The sequence below is a fragment of the Miscanthus floridulus genome, chromosome 7 (genome assembly GCF_019320115.1).
Source record: "Miscanthus floridulus cultivar M001 chromosome 7, ASM1932011v1, whole genome shotgun sequence".
In the NCBI taxonomy this organism is placed as follows: Eukaryota; Viridiplantae; Streptophyta; class Magnoliopsida; order Poales; family Poaceae; genus Miscanthus; species Miscanthus floridulus.
In genome coordinates this window covers 5,615,898-5,637,497 of record NC_089586.1, presented here as the reverse complement: position 1 = coordinate 5,637,497, position 21,600 = coordinate 5,615,898, and the positions used below count along the sequence as shown (strand labels likewise).

General features: G+C 47.6%; 4 protein-coding genes across 4 annotated transcripts; 1 reads left to right on the top strand and 3 right to left on the bottom strand.

Moving 5' to 3' along the window:
- Window positions 1-3,067: 3,067 nt before the first annotated feature.
- Window positions 3,068-4,147, bottom strand: LOC136466452 (NDR1/HIN1-like protein 26). Its single transcript, XM_066464863.1, has one exon. It carries the CDS (start codon window positions 4,088-4,090, stop codon window positions 3,401-3,403), a length of 690 nt encoding a protein of 229 aa, XP_066320960.1. The 5' UTR covers window positions 4,091-4,147; the 3' UTR covers window positions 3,068-3,400.
- Window positions 4,148-5,292: 1,145 nt separating this feature from the next.
- Window positions 5,293-8,891, bottom strand: LOC136466451 (FAM10 family protein At4g22670-like). Its single transcript, XM_066464862.1, has 11 exons — window positions 8,758-8,891; window positions 8,612-8,657; window positions 8,130-8,294; window positions 7,937-8,024; window positions 7,749-7,829; window positions 7,585-7,649; window positions 7,290-7,430; window positions 7,063-7,179; window positions 6,739-6,966; window positions 6,574-6,631; window positions 5,293-5,906 (listed from the first exon to the last, which is right to left on the bottom strand). Exons 1-11 carry the CDS (start codon window positions 8,856-8,858, stop codon window positions 5,809-5,811), a joined length of 1,188 nt encoding a protein of 395 aa, XP_066320959.1. The 5' UTR covers window positions 8,859-8,891; the 3' UTR covers window positions 5,293-5,808.
- A 425-nt stretch (window positions 8,892-9,316) lies between these two features.
- On the top strand, window positions 9,317-17,864 carry LOC136466449 (protein disulfide isomerase-like 1-4). Its single transcript, XM_066464861.1, has 11 exons — window positions 9,317-9,991; window positions 10,419-10,584; window positions 10,688-10,806; window positions 10,910-10,990; window positions 11,402-11,488; window positions 13,679-13,753; window positions 14,890-14,958; window positions 15,049-15,129; window positions 15,456-15,590; window positions 16,859-16,915; window positions 17,508-17,864. Exons 1-11 carry the CDS (start codon window positions 9,317-9,319, stop codon window positions 17,664-17,666), a joined length of 1,704 nt encoding a protein of 567 aa, XP_066320958.1. The 3' UTR covers window positions 17,667-17,864.
- A 160-nt stretch (window positions 17,865-18,024) lies between these two features.
- LOC136466448 (uncharacterized) lies at window positions 18,025-20,492 on the bottom strand. The gene is made up of 4 exons (XM_066464860.1): window positions 20,089-20,492; window positions 18,771-19,892; window positions 18,511-18,681; window positions 18,025-18,375 (listed from the first exon to the last, which is right to left on the bottom strand). The coding sequence occupies exons 1-4, from the start codon at window positions 20,257-20,259 to the stop codon at window positions 18,112-18,114; spliced, it is 1,728 nt and encodes a 575-aa protein (XP_066320957.1). The 5' UTR covers window positions 20,260-20,492; the 3' UTR covers window positions 18,025-18,111.
- Between the last annotated feature and the right edge of the window lie 1,108 nt (window positions 20,493-21,600).

Sequence of the window (21,600 nt, the reverse complement as noted above, 5' to 3'; positions counted from 1 at the left end):
CGCTACCAGCTCCACCCCGCCACTGACTCGACCGCATCGTCTCGGAGCGTCGCCGCATTCCACCACCCGCACGTGGCTAGCCCAGTTAGGGGAATCCCTGGCCAAACCATCACCATAGCCACAACCTAGGTACGATAGTGATGCTATAGCGTTAGTTGGATCTCCCCGCGGTGGTTGAGGCTGGCCGGCATGGTCACGCCACTGTCGCGCATGGCCGCGCGCCGTGGTCGCCACTTCCATGAGCTCCGCCGCTCCTGTAACCTAGGCTAGTGTAGGCGCTAGGGTTGTAGACAGGGGTCGGCCCGTTAGTAGAGTCAGCGTGGGTCTCAGCTGGCCAGCGTAGCCGTCCAATGCCATCATCGCCGCGCTGGCGCGCGCACAAGTGGCTGAGGACCACGTCGTTGTAAAGGAGGGTGTGTCCGAGGGTTTTGTTGCATAGTTTCTCTCTCTAGGAATAGTGACATGGACTACGGGTTAGTTGTCCAGAGTTTAGGGGTGTTTTTGCAAGTTGGTCGACGCGCGCGGGCTCCCCCGTCGTGGGCCGTTTGCCCGCGTGGGCCGCGTCTGCGGGTCGTGCGTGCGCGCACGCTGCGTGCGTGTGGGCCACGCGGATGGGCCGTGCGAGGATTGGTTTTCTTTTTTCTAGCAAATTAGCAAATGTTTTTCTAATTTAGTTTTGAGCTGATCTTTGGAAAATTATAGTAAATTCTATAGGTGTCCAAAAATAGTGAAACAAAATTTGTTAGGTTCATAAAAATGTGATCTATCTGTTGGTGTAGTTAGTTTATAGATATCTGTGAGAATGTTAGGTTCATTAATTCATTTAGGAAAGCTTAGCATTATTTAGATTAATATTTGTAGTAATTTTTATGGCAAATTGGTAACAGCTTTGACCATAAAAATTTTTTATAGTAGGTTCATTGTAATATTATGTGCTCACTATAATTTTTGTAGCCTTAGAATAGGTTGATAAATAGGGTAGTTAAGTACTCCTTGTTTTAGTATATATGAAATCATAAATAAAGTAAGAAATGCATTTTTTATTGCTAAGATAATACTCTAATGTTTCATACCTGTTTAGTGGAAAGGATGGGTAGCTTAGCATCTTAGTCATTAGAGTTAGCTTGGTAGATGTATTCTTATTTTAAGAGTTGCTGTTGTCGTATTACTAAGTGTTGCATCATCATTTCATGCATGTAGATAACGAGTTAGTAGAGTTTGTGACCGCGGGCGAGCAGGAGTACGAGGAAGTAATTGAAGAGTATGAGGACATTCTCGTACAGGAGGGAGCCCCGGAGCCACCAGCAACTGACTTTGCTGACACCCCACCTGCCCAAGGTAAGCCCTGGTGCATAACCCTTTTTTTGAATAATCACTGGAAATATATATATGATGTGCATTTACGTTGCAGGATTTATATTGAAACTACATGCATAGATATACCTACCTATGAGTCCTACTAGCTTAGGTCGAGTAGCTGCTATGCTTAGGTTTTTCGGTAGCGTAAGTAACCTGCCGTTACTCACAATAGGTGATTATTATTATCACTCTCATGATAAAATGGTGAAAGGAAATGAAGACCGGGCAGGGATATGGTACGGGTATTGGTGGGTGCAAGAGATTGTGTCCCGTGGCCAACGAGCATAGCTTGGTTACACTGTTTTCCTTGTCCATGTCGGTTAAGGACCAGCCGTTGTATTGGATTCTAGTCAGGTCACAGACTTATTATCCTGAGCACATACATATTTATGAGAGCAAGGAAGGCTCGTTGCTCTCTTGTCGTGGGTTCCGGCTCTTTCCGGACCGGCTGATTGGAGACGGGGATGGTGGAAGTCTAATCACCACACTGAGTCTATGACTCAAGTGTGGGGGCTTGGAGTCCAAGTTTGGATAGGGACCTAGACCCCTTGACAGGAAAGTGATGGGTTGGTCCAGCTTGTGCCTGGGGTACAAGTGGGGTATGTGTTTCGGGGTACTCAGCTAGGCACATTGATTCGCGAATCGTCGGGTAATTCGGTACGGCTTGTCTACAATCTAGCACCATAGTAAGAACTGAAAGATAAAAGGTGCTGAAATGGATCTTTTGCTCAACTCTTGCTTGAAAGTAGAACAGGTGCTTACCTAGAATGGTTAGATAATGAACTAATTATGACTGCTAATGAGAAACATACATAAGGATTCACTACTATTATTGCTTTTCGCAAAAAGTAAACCCAGCAACCCAAAAAGCTTATCATATCCTTTGGAGTCAGAAAATTATTTTCACTAGTCGGGTAAGTCTTGCGAGTACATCGTGTACTCAGGGTTTATTTACCCTTGTTGCAGGTGTAGTTTGAAGAGTAGCTGTTATATGGAGGATTCTTCTAGTGAGCACAGACGGATCCTTGTATTCTACTGTTAAATGTTTAGTGTAATTCCGCTGTTTAAATTCCACACTCTGAACTTAGTATTGTAATAATGTATTTCTGAGAATCCTTGTTGTATGAAATGGACTAAGTACTATAAACTCGTTCTCATTATTGGATCCCAGAGGAAAAATGTGGATTATTCGAGTTCTCTCTTAGGGTGTGCTCGACGGAACCCGCCCGATGTAGCTTACTTTCGGGGTGCTTAGTGTCTGGTGGAAGACGAGCGTCTCCGTAAGGGTGCTATTTCGGACGGTTCTGCCACAAGGTTTAGGGGATATTGCAAATCACAAGGATGCAAATGGATTAGAGCTAGAACTTAGAGAGATAACAGTGTTAGGGTATATATTACTAACTTTTTTTAGACCATGTCACTAGCAATAGTGCAGGAGCGCGCACAAAGCTGGCAAACGAAGGAGTGCCGTCCGTAAGGATGACAAAAAGTTAAAAATCTCCTGAGCCTAAAAATTCATAAAATGGGAGAAAAAACGGGTCAAGCAGGGGAAATAGAGCTCTAATTTTATTTTCCCCTTAATTAAAAGGGGGTGGAGCTAGCTATTTAGTCGAAAAGAGATTATCAAAGGAGAGCCAGTAGAAAGTGGTTAGTTAAGCAAAAAGAATAAATATTTTTTTATTAGCATACATATATACTCGTTGACATGTACATAACTTGATGGAATATATATTGTATTAGTATATACACCGCATCTCACAAGACACAAAACTAATTAAGGTACCTAGATCAAAGTAGATGAAAATGAGATACATACATAATTGAATTATAGTATTAATTGCAATGACTGTCGATGTTAATCAACGATCGACTATATACGGCCGCTATAGGCTAGGCTAGGTAGCTAGGACCGTATTAGGACTACTAGTGTCATTAGTCATGGATGACAACGTAACGGATTGCGCACTGCACCGTACTACTCTGTATGTACCATCATCATCATTATTGATGGATGAAGCTGAAGGTACGATGGATCTTCAGTTCACTGGACGTGGGTGGCGCACTGGGACGACTGGGAGGGGAAGGAGGACCCCTGCTCCTGCAGCTGTCCTGGTGGGAGTGGGATCGCCGGCGCTTGCAGCAGAACGGCGGCGATGCAGTCCACGGTGAGGCCGTGCGTGGCGGACACCCAGGCGGACACCTTCCAGCGGAGCTGCCCCTGGATGCGCACCCTGAGCAGCGCACGCTCAGGCGGCGACGACGGCGACCTCCAGCTCCCGGCGGCGGAGTTGGACGTGAGCATGGCCGACAGAACCACGTCGCCCTCGGGCTGCTCTAAGGGCGTGGGCATCAGCGGCGCTGCGGCGCCGAGGGGCACGCCGGCGTAGGAAGCGGTGGCCTGGAGCTGGTCGTAGAGAGCGGTTGCGCGGGCGTTGGGGTTGTGGGCGGTGAGCGCGGCGTCGACGGTGATTATAGTAGCGGCACCGGCAGAGGCGTTGGCTACCGTGGCGGTGGCGGCGAGCAGGGAGAAGCTGGGGCTGGAGGGGCGGAGGGTGAGCCACAGGATGAGGGCCAGCAACAGCAGCGACGCCACCGTGGAGCAGACGGCGACGAGAGCCCGACGACGTCGATTGCCATGGTGATGGTGGTGGTGGTGGTGCTTGTGCGGACGGGAGGAGGACCTGGAGCAGTCCCTTGGGGAATCCTCAGGATCACCCGTGATCAGAGACATCTCCCTAGCTAGCTAGCTCCTTTACTTAGTTTGGCTGCTGCGTATGCGCATGATGCATCATATAATGCTCTGCTCTTGCAGCGGCTGGATGGTGATGGATGGGGCGATTCAGGACCAGGAGATGCTAAAAAATAAGGATAAAAATAAAGTTGTAAAAGTTGGCCGAGACGTGGATCGGAGATAAAAGAAGGATGAATGAATGGACGAACGACACTCTTGCATGGCGTAAAGCTGAAGCACAAGTCACAGGGCAGGCTCCATACTACATCCGAAAATCATCAACATATAGACAAGTAGTAATTAGATTTGTCTTGATCGAAAAAAGTACTTTCAGCGGGATGTAAATTTGTTGCATGCTCATTCATATTCTAATATAAAAGTATACAGTGGCGAAAACCATATTTTGGAGTTCGTGTCCATGTCCAAAACGTCGCAGTTTGCAAACCGGAAGGACGAGGAAGCATCGGCTAACACACGGAACAGAGCTGAAACTGCAACCATCATCACCATCATCACTGTTATATCACATAAGAACAAGAGTATGTAGTCCCTGTCTTCCTTTCCCAAAAGCCCCTGCAGCTGCAGGATTCCATTTCCATGGGTATGCTGTGGTGGTGGTGGTGGTCAATCATGATTCATGCCATGCCAGACAAGAGACAAGATCATAAAGGCAAAGCACACAGACATACAACGCAAGAAAAAAAAGCTAGTGGATCAATTGGAATCCACCCAGAACATTCACACAATTTCCCATCTAGTACGTCTATCTACACCACTGTATTATTGATAACGCTGCCCTATGGTTTTTTATATAAAAAGACAAGTAATATTCAGACTATAATTGATTTCCTCGTTGCTGGATTCTACGGGTAAAACTAAAAAGCATGTTTCTCAAAGAATATGCTGTTCTACCATGTCAGTTCAGTTGAAAATATGCTCCATCGCATTGGCAGGGATTAGCCAAGGTCTCTCATCTTCTTTGCCAAACGAAAAGGATGGCTGCATTATCATCTTCTTTGCCAAACGAAAAAGATGGCAGCATTTTATTGACTGTCTTCACTTTTCACCAGCTCTTAGACTACGGGAGACAAGATGAGGTGAGATACATGCTTCTCACTTCTCAGCATCCAACTCCTGATCCTGACTCTCATTAGCATCAATTCCTGACTCCTGAGTTACCTAATTAACCACAAATAACAGTATCCATCACAATCACACCTCATTGACCCAGCCTGCGCACCATGCTCTCCCAAGCATATAAATGCACCAGAATGGCGTATGCATACGCAAAAACAAGAACAATATACATACAATAAGCTCCTAAGTAATCACCCGCAGCTTCCACCGCTGTCAGCATCAAACTTCCCCATAATACAACATAACAGGTAGGGAGACTAGCACACAAGCATTCTATAATTCAGCACAAGACACAGGTACAAGAAACTGTCGTCAAAGCATCTGTGAATTGAGAATAGTGAGTAAATATCCCCATCAACCATTCACATTCGAAAGCAACTTTCTGCATACATCCCGATCGAGCCATTTGGTGTTTTTTCATCACATGCTCAACGCACCTCCAGATGCACAAAAAAACAATCGCTCGCTCATGTTCTTCATCAAAAGCTAAACGCACCCCCAGATGCACAAAAAGGAAACACCTGTTCACTGTCCAACGAGCCTTTGCTTGCTGCTCACAAAACCTGACTGCCACACAACCATCACTGGGACCCACTGAACTTGGCCATCATCTTTGCGATGATAGGGCCCACCTTGGGATTCGCTTGGTGCTTAGCAAAGTTGGCAGGATTGTTCATCACTGGAATCAGGCATTACAACAATGGGTCAAATCAATGATGTGTACAATGATTCTATATAGCCAAGTAAAACAGGCAGGTGAAATAGTGCAGCTCTGTCTTTAACATACTGGGTCAAATCACTGTCACTGAATCTATGCGCAAATGCAAATTCCATAACCAAGAAAAACAGGTAACAAAGCACAGCTTCATATCTTAACATAAAACCACTGAATCTGCATGTAAATTCTATAACTAAGAAAAACAGGTTGCACAGCACAGCTTCATGTCTTAACAACATACTACTGTTAGCTAGGGTCTCGTGTGGAAATGCTAAGTTAACTATATCTACCTGTGCTCGAATGGGACTGTTATAGTACATGGATCATTCAAATCGCTTGATTGATCACGCAGGTTTCTGTCTCTAACTAGCACTGTTTTCTCGTACTCTTCTTAAATCACAATCAAACCATTTTAATCACACTACCAACAATCCTCACAAGCATTATTCATTCTGATGCCCAAATATAGAAATAGTATATATAACATTAATTTCAAATAACAAGTAAGAACCTATGTAGCACTGCACCAGAATTGACGAAGACATTATTCAGATACCACAGCAAATAGGAAGCCCAACTTGAAAATAAACTAGCATCACAAGATTGGTGTGCGAAACCAGAAACATACCATCTTGCAGCGCCACCATGACCTCTGGGTCACTGAATGCTGCCATCAGGTCAGGGTCCTGGCAAACAAAGAAAGCAGATCATTGTACAAAAGGGAGATTCATGTGTATAAAGTGGATAAAAAAATAACGTAACCAAGCAAGGCAGCAACCCGTTAATCACTTACATTCAGAATTTTACTCATATCAACATTTCCAGGCATGCCACCCCCAGGGAAACCTCCAGGCATGCCACCCCCAGGGAAACCCCCAGGCATCCCTCCAGGGAAACCCCCACCAGGCATGCCTCCAGGGAAACCTCCACCGGGCATCCCTCCAGGAAAGCCTCTGGGAGACGCACCTCCTGACGAGCGACTTGACGATTGCTCCTTCCTCTTGGCCTTGTCATAAGCAGCCTGGTAAAATAAAACACAAGGCATTTGGTTCAGATGTAACCGTAAGAAGCATCCTCCAGAGGGAAATGCATGGAGGCCTTCCTTAGTGTGAATTACCTGTGCCTCTGCACGTCGACGAAGCCGATCACGCTCCGCTCTCTTTTCCTCCCTCTCTTTTCTCAGCCTCTCATACTTCCTGCGATGTTCCATTATCTTGTGAGCATTAGGCTCCACCTGCAAGATTACCGAATACAGAGATAATGAGAGTAGTTATTACTGAATACAGGATAATGAGCTAATAAGCTTGCCATGCAAATTATAAAGCTAGTTCTCAAGAAATTCACCTTCTTGAGCACAGCACTGATCTCCTCATCATAATCCATGTTAGATGCTGTGTGCAGATCACGAGCAGCTTCCTCCCATTTGCCAAGCATGGCATATGCCATTCCACGAGTTTTATAGCCTTTTGCAGAGTCCGGGTTGATCTGGGGGGTAGAAACAAACAAAATGACAGGTTAGGTGCATCATGTCCAGCATTTTAGGTCTCAAGTATGCCTATTGGCATCTTCTAAGAATGTGTAACATAACATTTTTGCTCAAGGAAAACACAAGAAATACAAGATGACACAAAGCTATCACCTCTAGAGCAGCATTGGCATCACGAATGGCAGCAGCTGGTTTCTTCATTTTTATAAACACAGATGCTGTACAAACATAAGAATTCCCCAACATGATTAGTGTCTGTGACGAGTAATTCATCATGCATAGGTGGTTGCATTTGGCATGTAGTGTCTGCCGCTTACCTCTAGTACCATACATGATTGCTGAGAGTGGATTCAGCACTATTGCGTTGGTAAGGTGTTCAATAGCATCTTCGAGTTTTCCTGAGATGACAAGACCAACAGTGACACGGTCGTTCATGATCCAGATGGTGATAAGCCAAGGGCCAGAAGAGGATCAATCCCGAAGAGAGTGGGAGGCAGGAGAGTACCTTCAGAAATTGCTTCCATAGCCTTGCCTTTTGCTTCTTGAGAGGCATCACGATTTTCCTCAGTCACCTCCACCGAAGGATCTCCCATCTGCCATGGCAAAAACGGACTTAGCAGCACATCTCCCTTGCCGCTAGGATCCTCACAGAAGGGAAAGGGAACATGTTAGTGGCAAGAGGATGGAGTAGAGGCTACCTTCTGTGGTGGGTCATCATGGTCAGACTGTACAATGTCTCCTTCAAGCTCAAGATCAGACTCAACAATCTCTTCATCGACCTCGTCTGGCTCAGGAGTGGGATCTCTCATATCCAGATCGTCGTCGTCATCATCATCATCATCAATGTCGTCCATGGAAGATCTCTGCAGTGCATAATTACGTAAGAACAGACAAGGACTCAAGAAAGGACCTTGGACGGCCAGCACACGACAAGGAAGCCATAAGTGTGGTGTGAATGCTACGGAGTGGGAAAAGCAATTCAGTAATTTTTTTTTCTCTGCGCCCTAGTAATTTCATTGAAGTGCCATAAAAAATATAACATGCTTTGCAAAGAAGAAGATTCTTTGGCTGTAGGTCTTATTTACTCTCTTTTTTTTGGAAAAAAAAAAGAAGGATTCGAGCAGGTAATTAGTCTCTATTACGCGGGGTGATAGAGGAGAAGATGGATGGGTAATGTTACCTTGGGCTTGTCGAAGGAGGCGGCGGCGGGAATTTTGGCACCCAGACTGCAAAAAAGGTCCTCCGATCAGAAGGAATGAAGGATGATGGGGGCGAATCGAAAGAAATAGCGATGAGGGAGGGGAGGGGAGGGGATGGGAGATGGACCTCTCGAGGTAATCCCGGAAGAAGGCGAGGCTGGGGTCGGCGAGGAGCGAAGGGTCCTTCTTGCACGCCTCGACGAAGTCGCGGAGCTTGGAGGCATCCATGGTCTTGGTTCCGTTCCCTTCGCTAGGGTTTAGTTAGGGTCGTGTTCCTTCCTTGTGCTTTTTGATGGAGTGGAGAGGGAAGGGGGAGGTGAACAAGTCACGTGATCGGCTGGCGGCCGCTCCTTCCTTCTAGTGCCTTCTACGCTGCCCCGCCCACTGTCAGTGAGCGACACACCAGCATGGGCCGCTCATAGGTGGGTAAGTATGGGATGCCCTTCTTCCTCTCTCCTGAAGGCCAGGCCCATGAAAGGGAAGGAAAGGAAAGGGAAGTCAGCCCACGAAAGGGAAGGGAAGGGAAGTCACGTGACAAGCATGAGGAGTTGACTGATGATACTCCTCAGTCCCCGCCGGAGAAGATGGCCTGCCCACTGCTCAGCGCCCCTGCCCAGCACGGATCTCATCTCTGCATCCAATTTCTCTCGCTGGAGCACACCAGAAGCAGCATCAGGTGACAGGGAATGGGATCAACAACAATGTCCCTTCCATCTTTCCCCGTCGTCCTCCTGCTCCTCCTCCTCGCCGCCGCTGCCGCCGGAAGCAACAAGGCTGAGGAGGAGGTGGACGACCTCCAGTACCTTATTGACAACTCCGACGACATCCCCGCCAACGAACCCGACGGGTGGCCTGATGAGGGCGACGACGACGACGACGACCTTCTCTTCCAAGATCAGGACCAAGACCTCCTGGGCCACCAGCCGCAGATCGACGAGACCCACGTCGTGGTCCTCACCGCCGCCAACTTATCCTCCTTCCTCGCCGCCACCCGCCATGTCATGGTTGAGTTCTACGCCCCCTGGTGTGGCCACTGCCAGGAGCTCGCCCCGGAATACGCCGCCGCCGCCGCGCATCTCGCCGCCCACCCTCACCAGGCCGACCTCGCCCTCGCCAAGGTCGACGCCACCGAGGAAACCGACCTCGCCCAGAGGTACGACGTCCAGGGCTTCCCCACCATCCTCTTCTTCATCGACGGCGTCCCCAAGGACTACAACGGCGCCAGGACCAAGGACGCCATCGTCGACTGGATCAACAAGAAGCTCGGCCCGGCCGTGCAAAATGTCACCAGCGTCGGCGAGGCCGAGAGGATACTCACCGGGGATGACAAAGCCGTCCTTGCCTTCCTCGACACTCTATCCGTACGAACGAACCATTACCCTTCTAAATTATTTTTGGAGTATTTTCTGTTCATCACTTCATTTTAGTTCCTACACTTTGACAGGCACTAACCACCTTTCAAATCCAATTATTATTGAGTTTAACTGACAGTGTCCGTACAACACATCTTAAACCTGAAAGGCACAGCAGCTAGTATAGGATTTTTCTCGGAGGAAGAAACCAAGCCTGCTTCTTATTATATATGCTAGTTTTTTTTTTCATCACACTTGAATAATATAACCTGCAAGTGAGGTTAAATGTTCTACTTCCATGTCCTGAGGACCAAAGTTAGTGGCTGAAAATAGATCGCAACAGCAAAAATGATTAGTAGATGATGACTTGTATGTTGAGACCGTGGACCCTTTTTTAATTATTATTGGAACTTCCTTCTTTTCAAATGCTATATAGGGTGCTCACAGTGATGAGCTTGCTGCTGCTTCAAGGCTGGAAGATAGCATCAACTTTTATCAGACTACGACTCCCGATGTTGCTAAGCTTTTCCACATCGACGCAACAGCAAAGCGGCCATCCGTAGTACTGCTGAAGAAAGAGGAGGAGAAGTTGACCTTCTATGGTAGGTGTCTTCATCTCTAAGTCATTCTAGATTTCAGTATCAGCCTTCGTTTCAAATTTTTTTTGCACCTATTAACATATATAATTCAATGTGTATGATGCAGATGGGGAGTTTAAAGCATCAGCCATCGCCAATTTTGTGTCTGCTAACAAGCTTCCTTTGGTTACCACACTAACTCAAGAAACTTCCCCTTCTATTTTTGGCAATCCAATCAAGAAGCAGGCATGTCATGTTGCCTACTATCGGATCTCTTTTCTGTATTATAACATTGTTTTGTCCATATACTGTTCCTTCACTGAGATACTGTCTTTGTTTTGCTAGTCAGATTTTACTATTTGCTGTTGCAAGGGAGTCCTCCAAATTTCTGCCCATCTTTAAGGAAGCAGCAAAGCCATTTAAGGGAAAGGTAATTCTTTCTGTTTGTTAGAATTTATATTTGTAATTAGGATTGTAATCCAGTATTGTCATATGTGTCTAGGGAGGCAACTTGCCCCCAAAGTCTCTGTACTCTATATATATCGCACAAGAGGCTCAATCAATCTAATCACACGCTATTAGCCTCAGTCTGACCATTTGCGATGCTTCTGCTATGTCTGTATACCTCCCGAGAGACTCAATCAATCTAATCTCATGCGATTAAGCTCACTTACATTGTTGACCCACTGATTTTGTTTGGACCTCTATCCTTTGCTTTGTTCTATGTTCAAGTTATTCCAACTCTTTGGTTGTTTTTCCTTGTACTTTTTTTTTTGTTCTTAATACTTCTTGGTGTGAGTGTTTTGTGAATCATTGATGAGGTGTGTTCACGTATATGCAGCTATTATTTGTCTTTGTGGAGCGAGACAATGAGGAAGTTGGTGAACCAGTTGCCGACTACTTTGGTATTACTGGACAAGAGACCACAGTAATACCTTTTTTTCTTACATCATTAACCTGGTTTCATGTCTTTATATTATTGATAGGATTACGGATCCTACCGCGTAGATCACGGAGTCTGTAGGGCTGAGAGGGAGGTGGAGCAGGCTGGGAACCTCGCTGCCGGCGGCTAGACGCCGTGGTGGAAGATGGGCGGGTGCGGCTGTAGCCCTAACCCTCGCATAGCTACAGTAATGGCGGCACTGTTCACGCGTGAACAGTAGAGGCGGCTAGGGTTAGGAACTCCCGGCTCCCTGGGGAAGCCGGAAACAATAGATTTGTTTCTGCTTAATTATCCAAATGTCTTACAAGCCATATATATAGCTCTCACAAATAAGGGATATATCTAATAAATAGGCTAAATAATAGATAATATGGGCTGTTAGCCCCCTAATGCCGGCGCACCAGCTCAGCCACTAATGGGCCTCCGCCTGGTATATGTGACGCCGGTCATAACATCTCTCCCCGCCTGCGCTAACAGCTCGTCCTCGAGTTGGAAGTCGGGGAAGTGGTCGCGGAACTCGTCGAGGGTTTCCCACGTAGCGTCGTCTTCAGGGAGGGCGTGCCACTCGATCAACACCTGCCACACACCACGGCGCTGAAGCGCACGGAGAGCCCGCGCCGGAGCAGGAAGCAGCCGGCCATCCATGGCCGGAGGGAGACTGGTCGGGGTCGCTGGAGGGTCGCCGCGGTGAGGCTTCAGGAGACCAACGTGGAAGACGTCGTGGATGCGGGCGTTCTCAGGCAGCTGGAGGCGGTACGCGACACGGCCAATGCGTTCCAGCACCTGGAACGGACCAGCATAGCGAGGACCCAACTTGCGCTTAGCCCGCGGGTCGAGGGACTGTGCGGTGCGGTGGAGGAGGCGCAGCCACACCCAGTCGCCCACCTGGAACTCCACATCGCGGTGGCCTGCGTCGTAGTACTTCTTGGACAGCTGCTGCGCCTGGAGGAGTCATTGGCGCACCTCGGCCAGCAGCTCATCGTGGTCGCGGAGAAGGCTATCGACGGCGTCGGTCCTCGTGTGTCCCCTGCCTGTACGGCAGAATAGGCGGGGGAGGGCGGCCGTACACCACCTCAAAGGGAGTCATCTGAAGGGCCGTGTGGAAGGAGGTATTGTAGCAATACTCCGCCCACGACAGCCAGTCCACCCACGCCCTTGGCCGGTCACCTGTAACACAACGGAGATACGATCACCTTGTTGACCACCTCTGACTGGCCGTCGGTCTGAGGATGAAAAGCGGTGCTCATGCGAAGCTTGACGCCCGCCATCTGGAAGAGATCCCGCCAGACATGGCCAGTGAACACGGGGTCCCGATCACTGACGGTCGACGAAGGGAATCCGTGGAGCCGGACAACGTTGTCGAAGAAGACGCGAGCGACGGAGGTAGCCGTGTAGGGGTGCCCAAGCGCAATAAAATGCGCGTACTTGGAGAAGCGGTCGACGACGGTGAGGATGACAGATTTCCCGCCAACCTTGGGCAGCCCTTCGATGAAATCCATAGAGATGTCGGCCCAGACTTGGTCAGGCACCTCCAGCGGCTGGAGCAGCCCGGCCGGCTGGAATGCCTCCGTCTTGTTGCGCTGGCACATCGACATCGTCGAGCCTTCCGAGACCTCGGAGGCCGCAGATTGGAGCGGCGCGGTGGAGGTAGATGGTGGTGGTGGGAAGGAGGAGGTCGGCTGAGATTGCGACATCGTTCCTGAGCAGTCTGATACCAGGCTGATAGGATTACAGATCCTACCGCGTAGATCACGGAGTCTGTAGGGGTGATAGGGAGTTGGAGCAGGCTGGGAACCTCGCTGCCGGCGGCTGGACGCCGTGGTGGAAGATGGGCGGCTGCGGCTGTAGCCCTAACCCTCGCGTAGCTACAGTAATGGCGGCACTGTTCACGCGTGAACAGTAGAGGCGGCTAGGGTTAGGAACTCCCGGCTCCCTGGGGAAGCCGGAAACAATAGATTTGTTTCTGCTTAATTATCCAAATGTCTTACAAGCCATATATATAGCTCTCACAAATAAGGGATATATCTAATAAATAGGCTAAATAATAGATAATATGGGTTGTTAGCCCCCTAATGCCGGCGCACCAGCTCAGCCACTAATGGGCCTCCGCCTGGTATATGTGACGCCGGTCATAACAATTATTATTTTGTAAATTCCAATTGCATTCCTCTGCAGGTTCTTGCTTACACTGGTAATGAAGATGCTAAGAAATTTTTCCTTGATGGTGAGGTGTCACTTGAAGCCATTAAGGTAATTGCTGAAATATATTATGCACCGTATGAGAAATAAGAACTAATGGACTAGTGCTAATGGTTAACAGTGAGTGTTCGTCATGTTACTAATTTGAAGCTGATTTGTGAGTTTCACTAACCATTACTTGACTTGGTTTTCTGTCCATTTGTTTTTCTGTTGAGTAAAATGGATCAACGGTGTCATGTCCAGGCCCCCTAAGCACCGTAAATGCAGATTTGGTCCCAAAACTTGTTAAGTGTGCTGTGTGCCACTTGAGTGCAAATGTTCTTAGAGCGCCCCAACAATGCCACCTCAGCTCCTAAACTCTATCATTATCCTTGGCGCCTGGAGCATTTGGAAACACCGGAATGACTGTGTCTTCAATGGGGCTGCACCAAGCACGGTCTTGAGTCTAGCTAGGGATGAAGCTCATTGGTGGTGTATGGCAGGAGCAAAGGGTCTATCCTTGCTCACTGCTAGGGGCTTTTAGTTTTAGCCCGCTTGGTCGTTGTACTTCCAGAAATAGGTGATTAAGACTTAGAAAACTGGGAAGGTGCGGAGGTGTGGGTGTGGGTGTTTGGGTCTATGTATGACTCCTTTTCTTCTACTAATACAATGATATGTAGCTCTCCTGTGTGTTCGAGAAAAAAAAATGCCACCTCAGCTGGCCATATAGGATCCTTGTCATCATTTTGCATATGTGGAGGGGAGAAGGAAAGAAGAGAGAGGAAAGCTAACTACTAGTTAGTAGCTAGTCTATAACACACTTAAAGAAGCAAGTGTGATCCTCTCTCTCTCTCTCTCTCTCATAGATAGGCACACCAATCCCCTAAAAAAAAAGGGCGTACCCAGTGCAGAGAGCTCGCGCTCTGTGCGGGGTCTGGGGAAAGGTGTCAGTGGCAAGCCTTACCCTCACCTGTGCAATGCGAGAAGACTGCGACTCGAACCCGGGACCTTCCGGTCACAGGCGGTAAGACTCTACCGCTTGCACCAGGCCCGCCCTTCCGGTCACAGGCACACCAATCCCCTAGTTTCAGTATTTTGTCACTGATGTGGGATTCTGCTAGTACTAGGGAGGTTGGACTAGGGAGTTGGTGACATTTCTTTACAAAACCTCATCTATTTAATACCTACAATATTTCGGCTCTTGACAGGACTTTGCTGAAGGTTTCTTGGAAGACAAGCTTACACCATTCTACAAGTCTGAACCAGTACCTGAATCTGTGAGTCTCAACTCATGAAAATTATCTGATATATCCCCATTCTTCACTCAGTTCGCATTACTGAGACATTGTACTTGTGTTTCCACACAGAATGATGGGGATGTCAAAATTGTTGTTGGGAAGAATCTGGATCTAATAGTTTTGGATGAATCAAAAGATGTACTTCTGGAGGTCTATTCTTGGCACTTTGGCTGGCATTTAAGAAAGGACATCGGCATGGTTGCCCCCACTTTGTGGGCTAATTTTCCCTCGCTTTTTTTCTTTCACTTTGCACCGTTGCCCCAGCTGTTCTCAATATGTTTTCACCATTGCCGATACTTTGCTTACACAAACTAGGGGCAACGGTGCAAAATTTCAGGAACAGCAGGGGCAATGTTGCAAAGTGACAAAAGGAGCGCAAACTCAGCTTTAGGCACAGTGGGGGCCAGCCATGCATTTATCTCTTTATGAAAATAGGACTTGTTTGTTACTAATAATGACATGTCGTTTGGGTGTAGATATACGCACCATGGTGTGGGCACTGTCAATCGCTGGAGCCTACTTACAACAAACTAGCCAAACATCTACGTGGCGTTGACTCCCTTGTGATAGCTAAAATGGATGGTACTGCCAATGAGCATCCACGTGCAAAGGTTTGTATTACTGCCTTCGATGGTTGGTTTTGGCTGACCATCCGTTTTCTTGAAAATGGTTTGGCTTTAGGATTTATAAAAACTGTAATGCTAGAAAAAATGTGTTTTAATGACAGTATCTGTAGCCAATGCCAACTTTATAATTTTGAACATATCTATGTTCATATTTTGTAGTGTAGTGCAGCACGGATCTAAAGCTAGCATTAAAAAAAACACCATCAAGGGGAGCACTAAGTTTTCAAGGCACTGCAATGTCTAAAGTTTGCTGGCTATGCCATTAGTAGTCATGACACGTGAACATCATTTGCCTTTCTTTTTTGCTCAAAGTGTGTCTTATGATGGGCAAAAGAATATATGGATCTGTTCCTGGTCTGCTGCTTTATGCATGCCAGAGTGTATTTACTTCCCACCTCTGTGCCAGGGTAGTATGGTACTATATGTGAATCAGTATTTTGGTAAATGGTAACTTCCAAGCAATGCCAAGGGGAGCTTGTTAACTTAGATTTTTTGATCCAGTACTTGTGAGAGAACCTGGACGCACGATGACACTATGGATTAAGGCCTATGAATCCTATGATGCAGCTTATCTGCTTCACTTGCCATTCCATACATGGTGATGCTTTTGAGTGTTTATCACAAGCAAGCACTACTTTTTCTCTCTGCTGGACACACATGCACAAAACAAAACAAATAGTTTTTGTTCGATGTTGCCACACATGCCCTCATCTTTTTGTCACATATATATAGCTGATACAGGGCTATTATTCTATTAACCTGCCCATGATCAGTGGCGGATCCCAGAAATTGTCTTGGACCAGGGCTGACTCAGTTAAATTAGTCTTAATCTTTTGTGATTTTATAACCTTCTACACATTTTATTAGTAGCTCTAGTGATGTTTTCTTGTCCAAGACCAGGGCTGCAGCACGGGCAGCACGGGCCATAGATCCACTACTGCCCATGATATCCTCCTAATTAATGCAGTCAATGTCTCATATGATCTGTCCATTATTGTCGTTAACTATAAGCTGAAATCTAACTAGCACTAGTAGCAATGAACTTAGATACTAGCTGGACTTGGACACGTGATTATTTCGAACAGCTTTAAGCGTGGCTCGTATTGTAGACATAACTTGGTAGTCTGCTTAGGTTGTCTTCTTGAATTTCAATGCATGGGAAATGTGATTTAACTGTTTGCTGATATGCATTATGTTCAGTTTTACTACCATATTTGCATGATACAAATCTGACACTTGGGTTCCTGTTACAGTCTGACGGATACCCAACGATTCTCTTCTATCCAGCTGGGAAGAAAAGCTTTGAGCCTGTAAGTGCTTATAACTCTATCGTTTTACTTGTTGATGCGTGGTATCTGTTAGGCATTAATCACATTATTCTCAGCAGTGCTATCTTTATGCATTGTTGGGACTGCAGCTAAAACAGAAGCGCCCATCTTAGGTGCAATATGAAGCTAGCTCACTCCTGGCTAACATGATTCTTGCATTGACAGTCCTCCATACCTGTAAACATTTCGTGATTTTTTATGGCTGTTATGCTTATTTATGCCCTATGGACTATGGTGTAGATTACTCTCTGTGGTCGAAAATTCAGTTCACTGTTAGTATTTAGTGACGTGAGGAATTGCAGATCCAGTAGATTAGTGGTTAAGATCAAAAGAGGAGCTGAGAAATGGCCACGAAACACCATGGCTAGCCAGTAAAAGAGTTTATTAATTGTTTGTCACATAGTCTCGAGCTTCTCTGATAAAACCAATTTGTAGTTTTTGGAGAAGCTTAGCTCTCCTCAACCATGTATTAGTTGACCAGGCAACAGGAAAACGTTTGGGGTCGCATGCATCTCCTAAGGTATGAACATTGACTGATTCCATGTGTTGATTTGTTTTTGCTATACCTTTTCAGATCACTTTTGAGGGGGAGCGGACAGTGGTAGATATGTACAAGTTCATCAAGAAACATGCTAGCATCCCTTTCAAGTTGAAGCGCCAGGAGTCAAGAACCGAGAGCACTCAGACGGAGGGTGTGAAGAGCTCTGGTACGAACCTGAAGGACGAACTGTAGGGCATTGAAGTATCATACATGTAGCTGAGGGTTGGCTGTTAGTTTTGAGGTGGATGTGGATCCTCCTCTGCAATCTTCCCTTCCCTTGCTGGATGACGAGGGAGGAGGAGAAATCAGTACTAGTAGAAGAGTGGTCAGCTTGAGGATTTAGAGGAGTGAAATTGGAACAGATCGGCATATATATCTTTTTTCCTTTATCATGCGTCTGTTTTGCTGTCTTTACTTTGCTTTCAGTTTTGAAGAAAGATGGTGCTCGGATTTATACCATATAGATGGAGGTCACGGAAAACAGAAGGTGCGTGGAGCTATGAATTATTATATACACACACAAACAAACAATGCTAGCTGGAGCTGGAGCTGGAGCGAACTCCCCTGGAATGGAATGGAATATATATACAGAGAGATCTGATGACGACTGGATGATACTATAGTGAAGGGGAGCGCTCTATGCATGAGCAGGAGGCAGAGCGATCTCAATGTCTGGCTCTGCCACTGCCACTGCCACTGCCATTGCCACTGGTGGCCCCCTGTCCCTGGAACTGGAACCGTGGCCCTGAGCGTCGGCAGCTGTAGCGGTTGTGGTGGGCGATGCCACAGCGTGCCTGGCCCTCCATCTGAGAATCTGGAGGAGGGCGGAGTTGGTGCAGATGGCGACGCTGAAGCCCGCGAAGGTGGACAGGATGATGGCGATCACGGCTTGCATCCGCACCTGCTTGGATTGGTTGATTGGTTCACACACCACACCACAGCACAGCAGGATGATGACATGATCAAATGCGTGGACAGTGGTAGAGAGATGCATGGACCTAAAGTCTAAAGATGATGGATCAAGCTAGGTTCTTACGTATCTGTAGAAGATGTGCGTGAAGAGCACAATGAAGAGGAACTGCACTGCAGAGTACAACCATACATATCTCCTGGACACCATCTTTGTTGTGGTTAGGGAGGAGAAGAGGCCAAGGATGCAGGCGAAGGGCAAGGAGATGGCCAGAGCCGCCGTGCCATGGTCGCCGACCTGCATTTCCATTTTCATTCTGATCAGCCGCTGTTCCAGGAAGGAGGAAGCAGAAGTAGAGAGTAGAGAGCAGGCAGCAAGCAACTGACCAGCAGTTGTTCCAGGAAGCAGAAGTAGGCGAGCATGCTGACGATGACGAGGATTGGCGTGCCGTGCCACACCCTGTAGCTGCTGTATCTGCTGGTGGTGGTTGCGGTAGGATCACCAGCACCACCATCAGCTTGCGTAGTGCCCTGCAGCAGCTGCGCCTGTGCCTGAGCCAGAGCCACCGCGGCCTGAACGACGGATGGTGGACGGGCAGGGTCGTCAGGGTCCGGCAGGCGCCGCAGGGTGACTGGAAGGTTGAGCACCTCCTGGCTGCACACGTCGCAGGTGCCGTTGCCCTTGATGCTGAACCACTTGATGGCGCAGGCCCTGTGCGCCAGGGCCAGCTCGCCCTTGCAGCAGCACTCCAGCTTGAGCACCGCCTCCTCCGACAGGGCTACCATGCAGATGCGGCACACCGCCTCCTCGGCGGCGATATCTTGTTCCTCCTGTTGTTCTTCTTCCTCCTCTTCTCCTCCGGCTGTGGCGCTTGTGGCCTGATCTAGAGGAGGAGGAGGATGAAGAGGAACACGCAGCGGAACCACTCTGAGCCGCCTGAGAGAGCTGGAGTCTGCCACTCTCCTCGACCCTTTTCCTTTTGCGGTGCTGCTGAATCGCCTGGCGACGCTCGTAGCTGGCACGGACTGCGAGCGGCATACCTGCTTCAGCTTCTCCTCCTCGTCCTTGTTCTTATCCTTGGCAGCACCAGCACCGGCACCGGCAGCAGCAGCATGCTCAAGTTGGTGTTGATCAATAATGTAATCATCCAAGGTGGAGCTGGACAGGGATGCGCCGGCGGGCGCCCATATTCTGAAGCTGAAGATCTTGGAGAAGGACAGCGACCGGCCGCCGCCGCCGTCTGCTTGCTGGCTATGACATGCTTCATCTGTTGATCTCAGGCTGCGTGCTGGCAGAAGGCAGCTCGTCTGCTTATGCTTATTCCCGGTGGGTGAGGACGAGGACGATGACAAGGAGGAGGAGATGTCGTCGTGGTCTACTTCTTCTTCTTGATGGCCCTGCACCTGCACCTGCCCCTGATCATCTACAGCTACAACAGATAATAATAATGTGCCGCCATGTTCCAGCATGGAAAGGCCGCCATCGTCTCCCATCGGCAAAGTGGAGCCCTGCGCGCACAGGCAGCAGATCGAATCAATCGAATAATAGACTAGCCTGCTGGACGGATCGAAATTAAAGGCAGCTCTGATGAAGATGAACATGGAGAGAGCTCCAGGTCGAGCTCGAGCGAGCAACTGATGGATATGATGGGTGTTGGATCGACAAGGAACGATGGAAGCAGCCCACCCACCCCACCCAACGTACCTGTGGTTTATGATGAACCATGGCGACGCGACCTGGACCCTGGAGGAGATCGGAGGTAGCTGTGTCTGTGTGTGTGGCGAGCTCGATATCGAGGCTGGAGCACGAGCAGTGACGGCTTGCGACGACGATGATAGGATTGCAATTGCAATTGAAGAAGAAATCATGCATCATATATCATCATAGTATCATGCACCCGGCCACCTGTGGATGTGGCTGTGGTGCTGCTGCTTGCTTCCCCAATTAATCCAATCCAGAATTAATAATAATCCCTGGTACGCGTACGGTACTGCCACTCATGGATGGTATTATTGGTAGATATCTAGGTTTAATTTCCATTGAAAAGCAGGTTGGTTGGTTGGTTAACCGTGGGCCGTGGCTGGCATGTCACTCGATCACGCGGGCGGCCGGGGCGTTGCTATTATTTGGTAGCGATGGAGGGAACTGAAATACAGGAGCTAGCTAGCTCCAACCACATGAGCAAGAGCAATGCAATTAAGCGGTGGATAGAGACGACGTACGGTTCAGACGACTATTCTCTAGCTAGCTAGCTCATCTATCCAGTAAGCTAAGCTAAGCAATCAAGCAGCTTGCAGGACACGATCGACGGCGGCGTGGTTACGATTACGACTTTGGGATGATGGAGCTACATCAGCCAGCTACTAGCTCTCTAGCTAAGGGCGTGTTTAGTTGGCAAAATTTTTTGGTTTTGGCTACTGTAGCACTTTCGTTTGTATTTAGCAATTAGTGTCTAATTATGGACTAATTAGGTTCGAAAGTTTTGTCTCGTGATTTCTCACCCAACTGTGTAATTAGTTTTATTTTTCATCTACATTTAGTACTGTATGCATATGCCGCAAAATTCGATATGACATTTTGGAGTGAAAATTTTTGGAATCTAAATAGGGCCTGAGTGGGAACGGGAGAAATGTGGCTGCCTTCTGGTAGTTAGTGTGTGTTCATTTTGACATCGAGTTGGCTTCGCACGCGACGCGGCTGTTGAGCGAGACCACGACACTGACATGATTGACTAGCTAGCTAATTGCAACTACCATCTCACACTCACACTTCACTCTCTGCCTGGCCTGCTCTTTTTCTTTTGTTCAATTCGCACGCAAAATTATTTTGGGTGAATATAATCCCGACTGATTCGGGGGAACGGTCGGTCGGTCGATTTTGGAAGAAACCCGGCCACCCTCGTTCTGGGAGCCTACTTCTTCCTAAATTGGCAAAGCCGGTTTACGAAGCTTTATTCAATTGTAAAATTGGGTTTCATTGTGTTTTAGTCATTGAGATGATCGATCGAGATGCACATATATAGATATATATCCAATTTGAAGTCCTGGTGAGAAACTTAGACAATTTCCAAAATTGCATGTAGCCTAAACTGGATTATAGAATTGTATGTCGCTCTCGCTTCTCTAGGAGTCAAACACTTTCAATTTTAATAAAATATATACGAGAAAACATTAATACTTATAATACATAGTTAGTATCATTTGATAGATTATTGAA